General features: G+C 48.7%; 1 protein-coding gene across 8 annotated transcripts in view; it reads right to left on the bottom strand.

The window, feature by feature from the left end:
* The window catches only part of ATG7 (autophagy related 7), a 314637-nt gene that overhangs the window by 234668 nt on the left and 61235 nt on the right, over positions 1 to 18734 (bottom strand). For all 8 annotated transcript variants that reach the window (XM_090021024.1, XM_090021026.1, XM_090021029.1 and 5 more), the window contains exon 13: positions 4228 to 4422. In XM_090021024.1, coding sequence (XP_089877150.1) covers positions 4228 to 4422 — 195 coding nt within the window. The remainder of the gene's footprint in view (positions 1 to 4227; positions 4423 to 18734) is intronic.

Raw genomic sequence — 18734 nt, 5'->3', positions numbered from 1 at the left:
AAAGTATTTAGGAATCAAAACTCAGGGCGTGTCTATTAAGAGTTTTCTAATTAATCCATGTACACCAAATATGTAGAAGAAAGTTAATGTGTAGAAAAGATGTTTCTTCCATGATCCTATGACCTGAGATTGAAGATATTTTTCCATTCAAAGAGCTCTGAGTAACAAGGCAGCTGGGGCCACGGACAAATGTTATATCTGCAGGCCTACAAGTGCCCTGGTTGCACTACGAAGTCAAAGTAGACAAATATAAACATGTTCTGTAGTGCTAGATATATAGAAACATCACAAAAATACTCATGGATGAAACAGGAAGGTCTCTAGTGTGCTGTGTTTTATACTGCCACATGTAACGTATTTAGAGTGCACTGTAACACTGTACATGAATCTCTCAGTTTTATAGCATTCCTGTGGTGCTCCACTTTCACTTCCTCCTCCAAGGGGAGAGGGAAGGAGGAGACAGGGTGGACAGTTAATGAGTGCTGCCTGTGTATGGAGCTCTCATTAGAGCTGGAGAACAGGAATCCCTGCCAGATTCCATCTCGGAGGAAAGGCAGCAAGAGGGCACAGCAGCCCCCCTGGCTCTCCAGAGATCTATCAGACCTCTTGAGGCTAAGAAGAAAGGCCTACAAAGGATGAGCGTTGGGATTCACTTCCAAGGAGGGTTATTCTGCACTGGTGCAGTGCTGCAGGGAACGAACCAGGAAAGCCAAGGCTGCAACTGAACTCCAAATAGCTTCGAGCATCCAAGACAATAAAAAGTCCTTTTTCAGATATGTGGGGAGCTGGAGGAAAAGCAAAGGCAACATTGGACCCCTGCTAAACCAGATGGGACAACTGACAACCGATGCTGAGGAAAAAGCCAACCTATTAAATGGGTACTTTGTGTCAGTCTTTCCTCAGTCCCATGGGATGCCCATGCCCGCTACAGGACAGGGCGGTATGGGTGAGGGAGTTCCCCAGCCCGCCATTAATGCTGACATCGTGAAGGAACACCTTGAGAGCGACCTTCAAGTCAGCCAGCCCTGACAATTTGCTCCTCAGGGTACTCAAGGAGCTGGTGAGCATCATAGCCCAGGCCCTGGCACGGATCTTTGAAAACTCCTGGCGCTCGGGTGTAGTGCCCGAAGACTGGAAGAAGGCCAATGTGGTGCCTATCTTCAAGAAAGGGAGGAAAGTGGATCCGGAAAACTATAGGCCCATCAGCCTGACTTCTATCCCGGGGAAGATCTTAGAAAAGTTTATTAAAGAGGCCATCCTTAATGGACTGGCTGACGCCAACATCTTAAGAGATAGCCAGTACGGGTGTGTTGGCAGTAGGTCTTGCTTGACCAATCTCATTTCCTTCTACGACCATGTGATCTATCACCTGGACAAGGGAGAAGAGATTGATGTTGTATATCTTGACTTCAAAAAAGCCATGATCACCTCTTGGCGAAACTGGTCAATTGTGGCCTTGGGTCCACCATGATCCGCTGGCTGGGAAACTGGCTCCATGGTCAGACCCAGAGGGTAGTAATTGATGGAAGTCACTCATCATGGTGTCCTGTGACTAGTGGGGTCCCCCAAGGCTCTGTCCTTGGACCCATACTGTTCAACATCTTCCTTAATGATGTGGACATTGGGGTCAGAAGCGGACTAGCCAAGTTCGCTGATGACACCAAACTCTGGGGCAAAGCATCCAACCTGAAGACAGGTGGGTGATCCAGGCTGATCTGGACAGGCTCAGCAAATGGGCAGACAAGAACCTGACGGTGTTTAATACCGAAACATGAAAGGTTCTCCACCTTGGGAAGAAAAACCTGCAGCATCCTTATAGGCTCGGCAGTGCTACGCTGGCTAGCACTACGGAAGAAAGACACTTGGGGGTCATCATTGATCATAAGATGAACATGAGCCTACAATGCAATGCTGCGGCTAGTAAAGCACCCAAAACGTTGCCTTGCATCCATAGATACTTCTTGAGCAAATCCCGGGACGTCATTCTCCCCTTGTACTTGGCCTTGGAGAGGCCGCAGCTGGAGTACTGCATCCAGTTTTGGGCCCCACAATTCAAAAGGGACGTGGAGAAGCTTGAGAGAGTCCAGAGAAGGGCCACACACGATCAGAGGTCAGGAAAACAGAATTTACGACAACAGGCTGAGAGTCATGGGGCTCTTTAGGCTGGAAAAGAGTGCCCCAAGGGATGACTAGGTCGAACGGTCATAAACTACTGCAAGACAATTTCAGGCTGGACATAAGGAAGAATTTCTTTACTGTCCAAACCCCCCAAGTCTGGAACAGCCTGTCATCGGAGGTGGTTCAAGCACCTACACTGAACACCTTCAAGAGTAAATTGGACACTTATCTTGCTGGGATCCTATGACCCCAGCTTACTTTCTGCCCTTTGGGCAGGGGGCTGGACTTGATGATCTTCTGAGGTCCCTTCTAGCCCTAATGTCTATGAAATCCCCTCTAATCTCTAGAGAGGGTAGGAGTGGGGAGAAGCAGCTGGCAGTGTGTCCACTGCAACCCCAGTCTCCAGGGAATTGCAGCTCTTCTCCCCATCCTGCTGTGAAGAGTGTTAGTGAGTGCACCGCAGCCTAAGGAATCTCCAGGGCTAGAAAAGTAACAGCTGTCATTGTCATCAAGCCTAGAGGTGACAAGTGCTGTTAAGAAACAAAAATATGTCTTATATTTTTTATATTTGAAACATTCTAGTAAGAATCATATTCAGCTATGTATTCTTGAACAGCATGTAATTATGAGTATGCCTTTTTATTTTTATTATTTTGTAGTCTGGTTTAATCTGGTTTGAGGCACTACAGCTAACAGGTGCCACAGACAGACTTTGAGTCAACAGTATCAGTCCCAATATTAAATACATTGCCTAGTGAACCCAGAAAGGAGTTTTAATCACATACCATATTTATTTGAATGCAAGACTAGTTGTCCCACCCCACTAATCACCATGGCAGGGGTCATTTTAGATGGAGTACTAGCTAATCTAAGTGGTTTGGCTCTGAAAAGCCAGAGAGGGGGAGGAACAGGAGAGACCACACAGCCCAGCCTTCACCTTCCCCCGCAACCACTTATACTGAACTCCCCCTCCAGTCCTAGCCTAGCCAGGCCCCGAACTGCTACCACTATTTCTGCAAGCTTAGGCTAAGCCAGGACTGGGGCTGCCTCTGACTGAGCAGCTCAGAAGGTAACCAGAGCAGAAGTTGGGGGGGGGAAGTGGGGGAGAAGGGGAGCTGGGCACAGGTCAGGGGCAGGCAGAAGGAAGGCAAACAGACATTGGGGGACAGAGATGTGGTTGGGGGGCAAGGTTCTGGGCCCTCACCACTGCTTTCCACACTGCTTTCCTCACTGCGGGGGGATTAAGATGACCCCCCAATAATTAGATTCTATACATGAAAAATAATAGCAAATGTACACTTTTCCACATAAGAATCTAATTACTGTGGGGGCTGTCTTGAATTTGAAGGCCTCTGGGATTCAGGTAAATACAGTAAATGTTGTCAAATCAACACATTTGGAACTCTAGGTTTCAGCTTCTGATCTCAGATGTTAGATTACTATTTTCAGAAAAAAGCTTCCAACTAACTTTATATGATTCAGCTGAGATATAGTTGTCAACTCTAGCATTAGAATATCATAGAAACATAGAAAATTAGGGTTGGAAGGGACCTCAGGAAGTTACCTGGTCCAACCTCCTGCTCAAAGCAAGACCATCTCCAACTACATCATCCCACTCAAGGCATTGTCTTAAAAACCTCCAATGATGGAGATTCTGCAACCTCTCTGGAAACCTGTTTCAGTATTTTACTAACCTAGTGAGAAAATTCTTCCTAATATCTAACCTAAGCTTCCCTTGCTGCAACTTGAGACTATTGCTCCCTGTGCTGTCATCTGTCACTACTGAGAACAGTCTAGCTCCATCTTCTTTGGAACCACCCTTCAGGTAGTTGAAGGCTACTATCAAATCCTACCTTGGTCTTCTCTTCTGCACGCTACTTAAGCCCAGTTCCCTCGGTCTCTCCTTGTAAATCATACGCCCCAAGCCCTTAACCATTTTCTTTGCCCTTCGCAACCTCTCTTCAACTTGTCCACATCCTTTCTGTATCATGGCATGATATAACCTGTTGATTAATCAGTGACTGAAAGTTCTCAATGAGTTATTACAGTGGGTCATTACATAAGACTTGCAGGATGATTCCAGACATTTATAAGGCATGGCTACTGTACCTTTCTCTTACTGGCTGCAATGACAGCAGGAAGCCATCGACTTTCTCTCGTATCCATTAACAGGAAAACAATGTCATGAGCATCAATGAGCTGCTCAAGCTGTGCCACATCTTTTTGAGCCTGTTCCATTGTTACTTTGGAAAAATTCACTGGGTGACCCGGCATAGGGATACTCATATTAAATCCTTCCGCATTCTACAGGGAGACAAAAACAAAATGAAACCTTAAAAATAAAGCACTATATAAGCAAACTGCTGACTTTAATGAAGTTATACAGTGGTGTACTCTTATTCATAATTTATGCACAATGTATGTTATAGCTCTTCTTCACTGCACAGTCATATGGTCATAATCTTCTAAATCTCTATAAAGCCCCAAGCAAAGCTGAAATTTCAACCAGTACCTTATATCTTAATGCTGCTGTTTGCTGTGGCCATTAATCTCTTTGATAGTGCCTATTAATGTGCTGCAAGAGGAGGAAACTCTCTTCCTGCGGCATAAAATTGGCGTTATACAGATAAATTAAAGATTTTGATTAGGTAAAGGTAAGCAAGTCAGGCATAGGGGAGCAGGAGTCAGAGTGCAAATCTCAACCTTGTTTCTGCTCAATTAACATAGCTACAGACCTGAAGCAGCCCATTCTATTTTAGTCCCCACCCTCCCTGATGCTGCAATTCTGTCACAGAACCTTAGTGATGCCCTGCAGCTTCATTTCCTGATTGATTTTACCAAATGGGAATGACATAAGTAAATGAACTAGAGCAGGGGTTGTCAATTGGGGGTACACATACCTCTAAGGGTAGACAGGTCATAGGGGGTACACACAGGTAGGCAGGAACTGAGCATACCCAGGGCACAGTGGCAGTGTCTCCCCCGGTGTGTTTGCCTCTTACCCGGGGGAGGGGGAAAGGGAGGGATGCGCCAAGTGCCACTGGCTCCACATGGCACATTGTGGCACCTCCCTGCCCTCATCCATCTGAATGGTCGGGGGCCCCTGGCAGCACACGACTAGCCGGGCATGAGACGCATCAGTAGCCTGTGGAGCCATGACCAACCACAGGAAAGCTGGGTGACATATGGCCAGTGGGGTGGCGGGAGCAGGTGCTGCGTGTGAGCCTCACCTCCATTCACCCCCTTCAGTGCCACCACTACTTGCACCCCTGGGATGGCACAGTGGGTGCATGCTCCCAGATAAGCACGTGGGGCAGGGCAGGCTGTGGGCTACTGCAGGCTGAGGCACTCAGCTGTTCCTGGTGGGGGTGTTGGACTGGGCTGCACTGGGAGGAGGTTGGGGGAAATGGCAAATTTGGGGGTGGCTGCAGCCCCCGCTGTAGTGTAGCCTGCACCCCCCACAAGAAGAGCCCTCCACAGTGCAGAAGGGAGTGAGGCAGGGGTGAATCATTCACCCCTGCCCCTAGCCCGCTCCCCCCTGCACTGATTTCATAGATTTCATAGACATTAGGGCTGGAAGGGACCTCGGGAGATCATCGAGTCCAGCCCCCTGCCCAAAGGGCACGAAGTCAGCTGGGGTCATAGGATCCCAGCAAGATAAGCATCCAATTTACTCTTGAAGGTGTTCAATGTAGGTGCTTGAACCACCTCCGCTGGCAGACTGTTCCAGACCTTGGGGGCTCGGACAGTAAAGAAATTCTTCCTTATGTCCAGCCTGAAACGGTCTTGCAGGAGTTTGTGACCGTTCGACCTCGTCATCCCTCGGGGCGCTCTGGTGAACAGACATTCCCCCAGATCCTGGTGGTCACCCCTGATAAACTTATAGGTGGCCATCAGATCACCACTGAGCCTGTGCTTTTCCAGGATAAAGAGTCCCATGGCTCTCAGCCTGTCATCGTAAGATCTGTTTTCCTGACCTCTGATCATGCACGTGCGTGGCTCTCCTCTGGACTCTCTCAAGCTTCTCCACATCCTTTTTGAATTGTGGAGCCCAAAACTGGATGCACTACTCCAGCTGCGGCCTCACCAAGGCCGAGTACAAGGGGAGAATGACGTCCCGGGATTTGCTCGAGAAGCATCTATGGATGCAAGCCAGCATTTTGGTCGCTTTACTAGCCGCAGCATCGTATTGCAGGCTCATGTTCATCTTGTGGTCAATGATGACCCCCAAGTCTTTTTCTTCTGTAATGCTAACCAACGTAGCACTGCCGAGCCTATAAGGGTGCTGCAGGTTTTTCCTCCCAAGGTGGAGAACCTTGCATTTTTTGGTGTTAAACACCATCAGGTTCTCGTCTGCCCATTTGCTGAGCTTGTCCAGGTCAGCCTGGATCACCCGCCTATCTTCTGGCGTGGATGCTTTGCCCCAAAGTTTGGTGTCATTGGCGAACTTGGCCAGTCCACTCCTAACTCCAATGTCCACATCGTTAATGAAGATGTTGAACAGGATGGGTCCCAGGACAGAGCCTTGAGGGACCCCACTGGTTACAGGGCACCACAATGAGTGACTGCCATCAATCACAACCCTCTGGGTCCGACCACGAAGCCAATTTCCCAGCCAGCGGATTGTGGTGGAGCCAAGGCCACAACTGGGCAGTTTGGCCAAGAGGTGATCATGGGATACCAGATCAAAGGCTTTTCTGAAGTCAAGATATATGACATCAATCTCTTCTCCCTTGTCCAGGTGATAGGTCTCTTGGTCATAGAAGGAAATGAGATTGGTCAAACAAGACCTACCCGCAACAAACCCGTGCTGGCTATCCCTTAGAATGTTAGCCTGGGCCAGTCCATCAAGGATGGCCTCCTTAATAAACTTTTCTAAGATCTTCCCCAGGATAGAAGTCAGGCTAATGGGCCTGTAGTTAGCCGGATCCACTCTCCTCCCTTTCTTGAAGATCGGCACCACATTGGCCTTCTTCCAGTCTTCGGGCACTACACCAGAGCGCCAGGAGTTTTCAAAGATCCATGACAGGGGCTGGGCTATGACGCTCGCCAGCTCCTTGAGTACCCTGGGGTGCAGATTGCCAGGGCCGGCTGACTTGAAGGTATCCAGCTTCTCAAGGTGTTCCTTCACGAGGTCAGCATTGATGGAGGGTAGGGGATTCCCCTCACCCAGATTTCCCTGTCCCATAGCAGGCATGGGCATTCCATGTGACTGATGAAAGACTGATGCAAAGTACCTATTTAATAGGTTGGCTTTTTCCTGGGCGTCAGTTGTCAGTTGCCCCATCTGGTTTAGCAGGGGTCCAACATTGCCCTTGCTTTTCCTCCGGCTCCCGACATATCTGAAAAAGGACTTTTTGTTGTCCTTGATGCCTGAAGCTAGTTGGAGTTCAGTTGCAGCCTTGGCTTTCCTGGTTTGCTCCCTGCAGGACCGGACCAGCGCGGAGTAATCCTCCTTGGAGGTGAATCCCATCCTCCATCCTTTGTAGGCTTTCCTTTTTAGCCACAGGAGGTCCGCTAGGTCTCTGGAGAGCCAGGGGGGCTGCTGTGCCTTCTTGCTGCCTTTCCTCCGTGTTGGAATAGATTTAGCTTGTGCACTGAGGATCGCTTCCTTGAGAAGCAACCACTCTTCTTGAACTCCCATCTCCCTGGGGTCATGGTCCCTGAGGGCCTGACCGACTAGCCTCTTGAGCTTGTCAAAGTCGGCTTTTCTGAAGTCAAGGACTTCTGTGTTGCTGACTGACTTGCCAGCTTTACGGCAGATGGTGAAGGTGATCAGCTCGTGGTCGCTGTCACCCAACCTCCCATCAATCACTGTGGGGGGTGTCCCGCAACCCAGCCTGGCTGTGGCCCCATTCATGGTGAATGGGGCTCCAACCAGGCTGGGTTGTGGGACAAGTGGGGCCCAGCAGCTCCTTCTCCTTCCAGGGTGCAGGACGGGGGAGCACATGCCCCCCCCCCAGTTCCCCCCCAGTATGCACAGCAGTGTAAGCTGCCTCCCCTGCACCCCTGAAGGAGCTGCTGGGCTCCGGCTGGCCCATAACCTGGCCTAGCCGCAGCTCCATTCATGGTGAATGGGACCCTGAACGCTGGGTCGTGGGACAATCCACAGTGTAGGAGGGCGCAGGCCAGGGGCAGGGATGAATGATTCACTCTTGCCCTATGGGGGGCTTGATCCTCAGCCCCACTCCCTCTTTCATCATTGAGGGGCAGGGGGCAGATTGAGGCCCCTGTGGTGAGGGAAGGAGCGGGACAGGAGCAGGGGCTGAGGTGAGTGGGGCCCTGTCCATGTTGGGTGGTGGGACAAGCAGAGGCCTGGGGGTCCCCCACCTCCTGGCCTGGCCAGGGCCCCACTCACCCCAGCCCTGCTCCTGCCTGTGCCCCAATCCCTCCCTCTCTGTGGGTGCCTCAATCTGCACCCCACCCCATTGCCCCTTCCCCACAGACTTACCTGCTGACTGGGTACGCACACACGCACTCAGCCCCCTCAATAATTTTTTCTGTCTCTGCCTATGCAGTGCCACTCCCTCCCTCACCACAGGGGTCTCGATCTGTCCTCCCTCTTAAAAACAGAAAAAAAGTATGAAGGGGTACATGAACTGAAACTCTGAGACCAAAGGGGTACACTTGTTAAAGAAGACTGAAATCCCCTGAACTAGAATGTGAGTGTGACCACTGGCCAAGTAACGTCACAGTATTTCTCTTCCTACTGCACCAAAAGAACATTATGAAAACCAGACTATTGTAGGATCTCCCATTTCTTGAAATTTTGGAATGAACCGGCTAACCAGCATTATTATCATCTTATAACCATGCCAACAGAGAAAACACTAATGAGCTGAGAGTGTGGCCTCATCATGCTTTACAAATAATCATGTAAAATTAATCACATTGCAGGTTATATCATAGCACATTAAGTGTAGCTTGAAGGATATTCTCCCCAGAACAACTAAACTGCCCATGCTCATAGTCACTCAATTGCTTTGAGAAGAGCAAGCTCAAGAGATTTTACAAGAATTGGTTTTGATTACTGCTGTAGTCCTTATGAACTGCTAGCTTTTCAAAAAAATCCAGACTTCTCAGATTAAGGAAAAGACATGCAGAATGAAATCTTGTAAGAAATTAAAAATAGAATTGTGAAGGAAGCAGGATTACTGAAAATAATTTCATCAAACTAATTCACTTCTAGGTCATAAGCAACTACAGAATGTTTCAGTATAGCATTTTTAATACCCTGCCACTGTAGTATCATGCATCAGGAAGATCTTGAACCTTTTGAGTACCCTTCAAAAGTTACCATTGAAATGACCAGAGTTAAACCAGACATAAGTCTGCTCATTCGTTGCCATTTTTTTTTACAATTCTAAACATCTTTTTATCTGTGGAAACAGGATGTACAGAATTAGAACATCATGTCGTATAAACCAATCTAGCCTCATTTACTGCATAAATCTAAGGATCCAGCATAAGCAATCCATGTCCAACTAGAAGTTCAGAATATTTCTTGCCATTGGATAATCAAGAATAGGAGTGCAACTTTTTGGATTTGCTCTAGTCTGTAATACACGAGTCAACATTTTCTCAGATGTAACTTCAGGAATGAAACAGTTTTATAATGTGCCAGGACAGATTAAGATTAAAGACAGTCAAATAGACAAAAAGTTCCAGGAAACTTTCAGAAAAACATTTTGTTTCTAGAGATATGGCGATACTATGGAAACCAATGGGTGTAGCACCATGGAAAGGAGGACTGGGTGGAAAAACTTTATGCTGTGAACAAACTTCAGTGCAACAGTTTTAAACTAAAGGCTGTGCACTGGAGGTATTGAAAGGGCTTGATTCTGCACACATTCCCTGAATAGACCCATAGAATGACAACAGGATGGATGAAATTACTAATATGAGAGAGGCAAGTATTTCTTAGGGTGATATCTTGTATTGGACCAACCACACAGCTGGGATTAAGTAAACTTTAAAATGCAAAACATTCTTCCTCAGGTTTGAGACCGGATTACACAACTTTTTTTTATAAATCAGCAATTTCAAATACTTTTCCCAGCACCAAGATACATACATTAAATCTGCAAAAGACTACTTTACCTCTTAAAACATGCCAAATCATTTCTTCATCATTCTTTGGATGTCTGAAAACTGTTGTTTCAGCACAGATTGGCTTGTCTTGCATCTTAAATGTGAACAATGTAAATGTGTATCTAAAAGACTGAAGTGTCTTAGTTATTAATGACCTTATAAGCACTTCTACAAGAACCTCCAGATTTCCAAAATGGCATATATCATATACTACAATGATTAGTTTTATTCGTGTATAGCTTTTATCCTGAATCAGCTCCAGTTACTTTACACCAGACACGTCAACACATGCTATTAATGCAACGCAATAAAATCTAGTGCAGTTTGTGTCAGAGGTTATTGCTCCAAGGCACCACATTTTCACATATGCCCAGGACCTCAACACGATGAGCCGAGTTGAAGCAGCCCCACCTGGCAGGGGGGCCCCAAGGGGTCAGCCTGCCAGCTTGGGCTGTTCCCCTCACCTCAGCGTGCTGTGGAGGGGGTTACTGGGCCATGAGGGTGCTTTAGTGTGTGCTAGGCAACAGGCAAGACCATACTGAAGCACTCCCGTGCCCCAGCCAATACCAGCATCTACACACACACTGCAGTGCACTAAATAACGCCACCATAGAACAATATTTGTGTTAACAAGTACTAAACTATGGTGATGTTTATTAGTTTACTGCACCCTAATAGGGGAACACATGTAGCTGCTGAGCTTTTACTGTGGAGCTAGTTAGTCAATTGCACAATAAGCGTCTTGTGTATACATGTCCTCTGAGTATTAAGCAGACTTAAGACCTCTATGGCTGTGTCCAGATGAGCGTGGCCATGCGATATGTGGCACCACAGACTGGTCTGGGCACTGTACACCGCACATTCAGGCATTCCCTACACTGCTACCTTGCAGTGTGGGGGAGAAGAGGAGGGGGTTTGACCCCAGGAGATCCTGGAGTAAAAAAAAAGCCACACAGAAAAAAGGCAGAATAGTGTATATGTGGTGGCAGTGCATGCCTCCCAAAACCAGAGTCTGGCCAGCCAGACCCACACTGGCTGCTGACAAAGTTCCCAACTACAAGAGTTCTATGGCTGCAGCTCCTCTGGTCCCCAGCACAGTTGCTGGCCCCAGCCTCCTCTACCCCACCTGGGGTAACCCACCACATGCCAGGGGGTGCGTGGCATGGATTTTCCCCTGGGACAAGCAGCAGTAGCACAACGTGTGCTCCTGCTTCTTGCTCCTGGGGAACCAAACACCCACACTTGTGTGGATGCAGCCTACAAAACATTTTTGAGATTAAATTTTGACTCAATTACTAGGGCTGTGCAAAGCTTCAGTAGCCAATTTGATTCGGAGATTTGGCCTGGTTCAGCAGCCGAATCTCCGAATCCGAATCAAATCAGGAGACCATTTAAAAGGTCTGAATCAAATTGGAAGTGGGGGGTTGCAGGATGCGGGCACGGCAGCACTGGGAGCCAGAGCTATGCGCTGCTGTTTGCCCCCTTCTGCCCAGAGTGAACTGTCCCTGCATTATGTGCCGCCCCCCCATCCTGGGTGGGCAAGTAGGAGCAGTATCTGCATCCTACACCCCCTGCCCCAGCTGGGCAAATGGCAGCACCCATATCCCACACCCCGCCCCCCACCACCCTGGCTGGGCAAGTGGAGGGCTATGGCCTGCTGCCACTTGCCCAGCTGGGTTGGGAGAGGTGTGGGATGTGGGCACAGCAGCAGTGGGAGCAGGGGCCATGCCCTGCTGCTGCTGCTTCCCCAGCTGGGGTGGGGGTGGGGATGTGGGCATAGCCCCTGCTCCCAGCGCTACCACACCTGCATCCTGCACCACCCCCACTCACCCCCTCCCCAAGTCCCACGTCCCCCCACCCTGAATGGACAGCTTGTCCCAGCCCCAGCCCCAATCCCTCCTTCACTGTGGGGGTGTTGATCTGGCCTCTCCCCACCTCCCTCCCTACCTACCCACCACCACAGACTTACCAGCTGGAGGCAGCTATGTCCAGCATCACAGACTGCTGCCTGTTTAGTTTATGGCCAAATCTCTGAAGCAGCACCGAATCTTTGAATCCGATTTGGCCAAATTGAATTGGGACAGTGATTTGAATCTCTGAATCAAATCACTGTCCCTATGAATCTGAAGCAAATACTTAGCACTTTGCACAGGCCAACCAATTACTGTCAGGCAGATGGAAAGATTAAATACTCTCCCTCTGTTGGTTCAAATTCTATTAGATTACAACTTTAGAGTCCTGAGTGATGCTCGTATAACATGATCAGCTGCATACAAATTCAATACAAAAGGAAATCACTTCTGAGACACTACAGCCTTAGTTTTTGGATGTTCTGCACGATAGGCAGAACGAGAAAAATTTATTTGGAGGGGCTGGGCATATGCATACATGTGTACATGCCCCCCCAGCAGGTAGGTCTGTGGGGAAGAGGTGGGAGGGGGGAAAGGGCTGGGGCTGGGGCAGGCCCTGCACAGCTGGGACAGGGTGCAGGACATAGCCATGAGCAGCTTGCCTGGGGAACACCAGGTGTGTGGGGGGAGGAGGGGGGCACAGCTCCCGCTGCTGCACACATGCCAGGAGGCATACTGCACACTGGGGCTGGGGCCACGCCACATCCTTCCTGGAGGAGGGGTGGGCTTCACTGCGCTCCTCATTGGGAGAGGAGGTTGGGGGGTTACAACAAATTTTGGGGTGGCTGCAGCTCCCCCTGTAGCCCCGCTCCTAAGTGCAGCGCAGCGCAGCGCAGCCCAGCCCAGCCCCCCCACCAGGAAGAGCTCAGTGCCACCCCTGCCCTAGCCCCAGCCCACCTTTGTCCCATGCAGATCTGGGGGGCACACGCCCCCCCATGCCTTCAGGGTGCATGTAGCAGCAGCAGCTGTGCCTCCTGGATAAACCCCTTGAGGTTTAGTCCTGTGCCCCACCCCAGCTTTGCAGGGCCTGCCTCAGCCCCAACCCCACCTCCTCCTTCACCGCTGCCTGCATGTCGCTCCTGACCTCTACTGTAGCTGCCAGAAGCCTGAGGCCAGAATACCTTATGGCCTTTTCACTGTCCCATGTTTGGGAGGGATAAGCCCTGTTAGCCCGCACTTCTGCCACTTATGCACTGCAGGCTTCTACTGCACATCTGCTTGAGTACATCTACTCCTGCTGCAGAACTGTGTGTCCTGCTCATTTCCATTCTTGGCTAAGGTAAACTCAGCTGAATGTGCACTGAAGAGCCAAACAGGCATAGACAGCTGCTAAAAATTCACCCCTCACTTCTAAGTACACTTATAAAAAGACCCTCCATATTATTACAGTAGCACATGCTGATTTTATTTGGTTCAGAGTCCTACTGCACCAAACAGTATGTAACATTAAAAAGCAATCCTTACCCCAAAGAATTTAAAATACTAACAGGATGAAAGAGAGGAGCAAGCATAACAATAGTTTTTTGATAAACTCATTGTGCATACAGATCAAGAATATAGAACATGCGCATCATACTCACATGCATATGTATGTCTAAAGAATGAATTTTGTAACAGCCCTTGCTAGCAAGCAACAGTTCTGTGGGGAGTCAATTCCAGATACTATCTGTATCAACTACACAAAGCAATACATGGGTTCCTATATATGTACAGGGAGGCTGCTTCAACACGCTGTAATTCCAATGTGTCAGAACAGACTTGATTAATCGAGTCTGCTGGAGCATGGTAAATGCTGTACTCCAGCAGACTCCAGCATCACATGTATCAGTGTCCTCGCGCTAAAAAAAATGGTAGTAGGGCACTTTGAACTAGCTTGTTCAATAGGCAAGCTTTAGTTCAAAGTGCCCCACCACCATTTTTCAGTGCAGAGATGCTGATGCACATAATGCTCCAGGCACTTTTAACTAGCACAGCTCTTGGAGCTGCAATAATTTAAGCTCCACCCCCTCAGAGCACACCTATAAACACCCTCTTATGCTATAGGATTAGGTAAGAATTACTAAAGAATAATGGGCAAGGAGACCAGTTTGAATGTTTCCAGATTTCATCCAAAATTATTCTTCTCTCACTACTTTCCTGCTGAATACTTCATCACATGGTAGCTGAGTTTATGAAAAGTTTCTATCTTCTGTTATTGACAATATGTATTATGGATTGATAGCTAAAAAGGCAAATACTACTGGCTTGCCAGTATACTGGAATTTCTATAACTTTTCCAACTTATCTTCTATTGAAGTTTTATTTAAAAAAGCATGGTTATTACATTGCACTAGGCAATCCTCCTTCTACTTCCGTCACTGCCTTTTTTTGTTTTTTACATTGTCCAAACAACCAAATCAGAAGTTTTTGGATGGATGATTTCTGTAATTACTGGATAAATTATGAAAAACTAACCTGCAAAATAAAATAGAAATAACAATAAAAAAGGATACAGCAATTGTTTTACTTTTTTTTTTAAATGCAAAATGGTCAGTGAATCAATCAGCACAGTATGTCAACTCTAAAACAATCTTGCAGAATCAAGAGAATGTATGAGATTCTAATTTACACATGAATGCTATATTTCAACATGATGCTGGTGATATTTGGGAAATGATCACTCAGCTGGAGGTCACTCCATCTATTATTCTACCCGCTTAAGTGACATATACTGTCCACAAAATTTAGATTAGGAATGACAAAATACAAAATTAATATCTGCTGTACTTAGACTATTATATCTTTATATTTATACATGTGAACGTATACGTATATATACATTCAGTGTATTTACCTGAATACAAGACAACCCTGATTATAAGATGACCCTCCCCTCAAATTAGATTCTATACAGGTTTTCCTCACTTTATGTGGTACTTTCCTGGAAAACTGCGCATCAATCAAATTTGCATAAAGGGAATCCAGTTTATAAAGTAACGAATAGGGATACTTTCCTGTGGTGGTGAGGGAGGGAGGGAAGCTGTGACTAGGGAAGGGGAGGGGGGAGGGGTGGGATGCAGCCCGTCAGCTGCTCCCGGGGCTACAACAGGGAGCAAAGCAGAGGGAACTGTCAGTGGGTGTGCGGCATGGGATGGGGGGACATGGCTCTTGCTGCTACATGCATCTTCTGCTGCAGCTGCCCCGGGAGCAGCCTACACCACCTGCCTGTGGGGACAAGCAGAGCCCTGGGGGGTTTGAAGCATGATGCAGCCCAGCGGCTTCAGGCAGCTGGTGTTGCTTGCTCCCAAGGCTGCTGCAGCAGGGGTTGGGGTGAGTGGGGACAAGCTGTGCCATGCCCTAGGGCTCCACTTCGTCCTAGTCGTGCCAGCCCTTGCTGCAGCAGACCCGGAAGCAACCAACACCACCTGCCCACAACCCAGCAAGGTGCAATCCAGGGGCTGGGGTGAGTAGGGACACCAACGGGGAGGTTGGGGTGCAACGCAGCCCAGTGGCTGCAGGCAGCTGGCATGGGCTGCTCCTAGAGCAGCTGCAGCAGGGGCTGGGGTATGTGGGGCCCTGGCCCTTTCCCCTGCCCCCACAGCCTTATCTGCTTGGGGGAGGGGGGAGTGCACCCATGCCCATCATATAAGAGTGAATTTACCTCACATATAACAAATCTGGGGTATAAAAAGGATCGCTGCATAAGAACAAATTCACTTATACAGAAACTGCATAAATCGAAGGAAACCTGCCTATGGAAAATTCATAAATTTGTTATAATCTTTCAGGTATCTAATTATTGGAGGCTTGCCTTGAATTTATTCCCTTCCCACTGCTACAGCAGAGGAAAGAAAACTGGGGGTCAGGTAGCCTCCTTGCCCTTTGCCTCCCCTCAACTTCCTCCTGCACACTCTGCCCTCCCTGAGCACAAGGAAGTGAGGAACAAATCTGAAAACACTGACTTTGAAATTAAACACTGTTGTAGTAATTTGCACATAGTGCCCATATCCCAGCAAAATAGGCATCCATGTTTTTTGAAAGTATACAGAAAGTATCTGTTACAATACTATAACTGCATGCCCATCTCAATCTCCTTTTACTTGTCACAATCCCACAGAAATCCCCCCACTTTGGTGCCCTTTCCCCTCCCCTGCCCCTCTCTCAGCTGTTCTGTTTCTTGCCCTAATCCTTTCATTCATCATCTTTCTCTCTGGCAGTCTCACTTGTGAACAGCCTGTGCCAGTTTTTTCTTGTCCATGTGTCCTCTGCCCTCTTCTCCCTGTTGTCTTCTACAGCCTTCCTGTAGTACACTTACAGCTCACTCACTCTCACTCTGATGCAGTCCTCAACTGGGAGACTTGAATGTCTGTACATAAACAGGTTCCTGGTCTTCCGTGTGACATTCCTGAAGTAGATTAACTAACTGGTTGATGTGAGATCTCACACAGCCTGGCAGCTGTTGTTAGGCAGGTGCTCTTGTCCACACTGAGCTTGGTCCATGTTGCTGCTTCATATACCTGGGTGTGTTGTAGTACCCTTTCCCCCAACTACTTGCCACTGCACAGGATGTTTAGGTCGGACCCTCATCTCTGCCTCACTTCTCCTGGATATTTGCATCCAACTGATTTTTTTTTTTATTAACAATTCTTATTCCTCACATTCTCAATATCATATCCCAAGATCCTGTGCATAACCCACAAACACCAAAATTAATTCATCAAACACCCCCTCTCCTGGCAAACCATTTAAAAGCCATGTGCATTGTCTTCTGTGGCTCCATATGGGAGAAGGTTGTGCCAGCCAACACCACTTGGATCAAATAAAAGATTCCAGTTTGTTTGTGCCTATTTATCATCTCCTTTTTCCCCACTAATCATTGTACCCCCTTTCTCCCTATAAAACCATAATTCAGAATATGCTAATTGCAGGTATTCCCTCACTGAAAAACACAACCTCTTCGTGATGAATAAACACCACACTTTTGACATACGATAAAAAGACCTTCACTTCCCACTCCCTCTCCTGTTTGTCCACCAACCCATATATCACATTCTCAAAGTTAATATCTTAACCCCATCCCATCACCTTAAGAAACTGATGTACCTGTGCCCACACCCGTTGTGCAAAGAAACACTCTCACAGAAACTGATACAATGTCTCTTCCTGCCAACACAATGCCCTTGGACATTCCTCTGATCTTGCTAAACCCCATCTGGCACACCACCCTCCATGCAAAGTCTTTGTGCTCTCCCTTCCACTGTTTCCCCACTAAACACTTCCACACATATCTCACTTGTGCCAAAGATAAATCCCCTATATCAATAATCCTATCCCTTCCCCTAATAACCTTAAACACCTTTCTTCATATCCTGTAACCCAACCATCCATAATACCCCCAGTTCAAGAGTCCAAAGAAAATTCCACCCCCAAGTGTAGTACAGTGCTGGCTTCCATGCATAGGCGGAGGAAGAAAAAAAAATGGGGGAGGGGGCAGAGTGTGCACACGTGCATGCACACTCCTCCCCCCAAGGGAAAGTCTGAGGTGGGAGGGTAAAGGACCAGGGTGGCAGCATTGCCTGGCGCCATGCTGTGCCACCCTGGCTCCATTCACCTCCCAGCCCTGGCCACACCAGCCCCAGATGCCGCACCAGCCACAGCTGCCTCCTGGCTCCAACCACACTGGCCTCAGCCCCAGGTGCCTCCTGGCCGTGCCAGTCCTGGTCCCAGCAGCCTCCCCAGCCTCAGCCACTGCACCGGCCCCAGCTGCCTCCCGGCTGCACTGGTATTGGCCACGCCAGCCTCGGCCACCTCCACACCATGGCCCCGGCCACACACTGGCTGTAGGGGGTGGCCCTAGAGCCAGGGGCTGGAGCAGGCCCAGCCTAGGCTGTACCGCCAGGCTAGAGGAAATCGAGCCCCAAGACCCCGACATCCTGCCTGCTCCGGCCCACCCCGCATCATCTGCAGAAAGAGCCCAGCGACTCCTCCAGAGGTGCGGCACTAGGCAGCCAAGTGGAGGGAAGGCACGTGGCCCTCCAATCTTTGTATGAGCAAGGGCAGGCCGCAGCTGCGAGCTGGGCTTAGTCTCTGCTCCATGTCTTCATGCCTCACCGCCGCCACTTTGAAAGTAGTGACTGGGGCCCAGCCAGGCTTGGTCGTGGGACAAACCCCACAGTGCAGGAGGGAGCGGGCCAGGGGCAAGGGTGAATGACTTGCCCTTCCCCTACCACACTCTCTCCTGCACTGCAGGGGTCTAAATCTACCCTCTCCCCAAGCCCACGGAGAAAAAGAAAAAAAAAAAAAGATTACAAGAAATGTATCTGCTTGTGGCTGGGCCGGCTGCAATCCTGTCTGGAAGTGCTCAGGGCAGCTCAGCATGCCCGCCGTCCCCCCCCCCCCCCCCACTGCAGGACCCTGCAGCCAGACTTTTGAAGCCATGGTGACCCCATAGCTCAACACTGCTCAGTACATGTGCATATACCCCCAAGAAAAGATCCATGTGCTAATCAGTCCCCAATTCATGACTAGAACTGGGTGCTCTTGTCCTGAGTTCTGGGATCCTCCAAAATTTTATATGCAGATGAAGCACAGGGCAAACTGGTCTGGCTTCACCTCACAGAAAGTGGGGCCACACTA

Source organism: Crocodylus siamensis, chromosome 11, assembly GCF_052110815.1.
Source record: "Crocodylus siamensis isolate JL-2025a chromosome 11, ASM5211081v1, whole genome shotgun sequence".
NCBI lineage: Eukaryota > Metazoa > Chordata > Crocodylia > Crocodylidae > Crocodylus > Crocodylus siamensis.
Note: the sequence above shows the minus strand (reverse complement) of the source record. Positions and strands in the feature narration are given on the sequence as shown.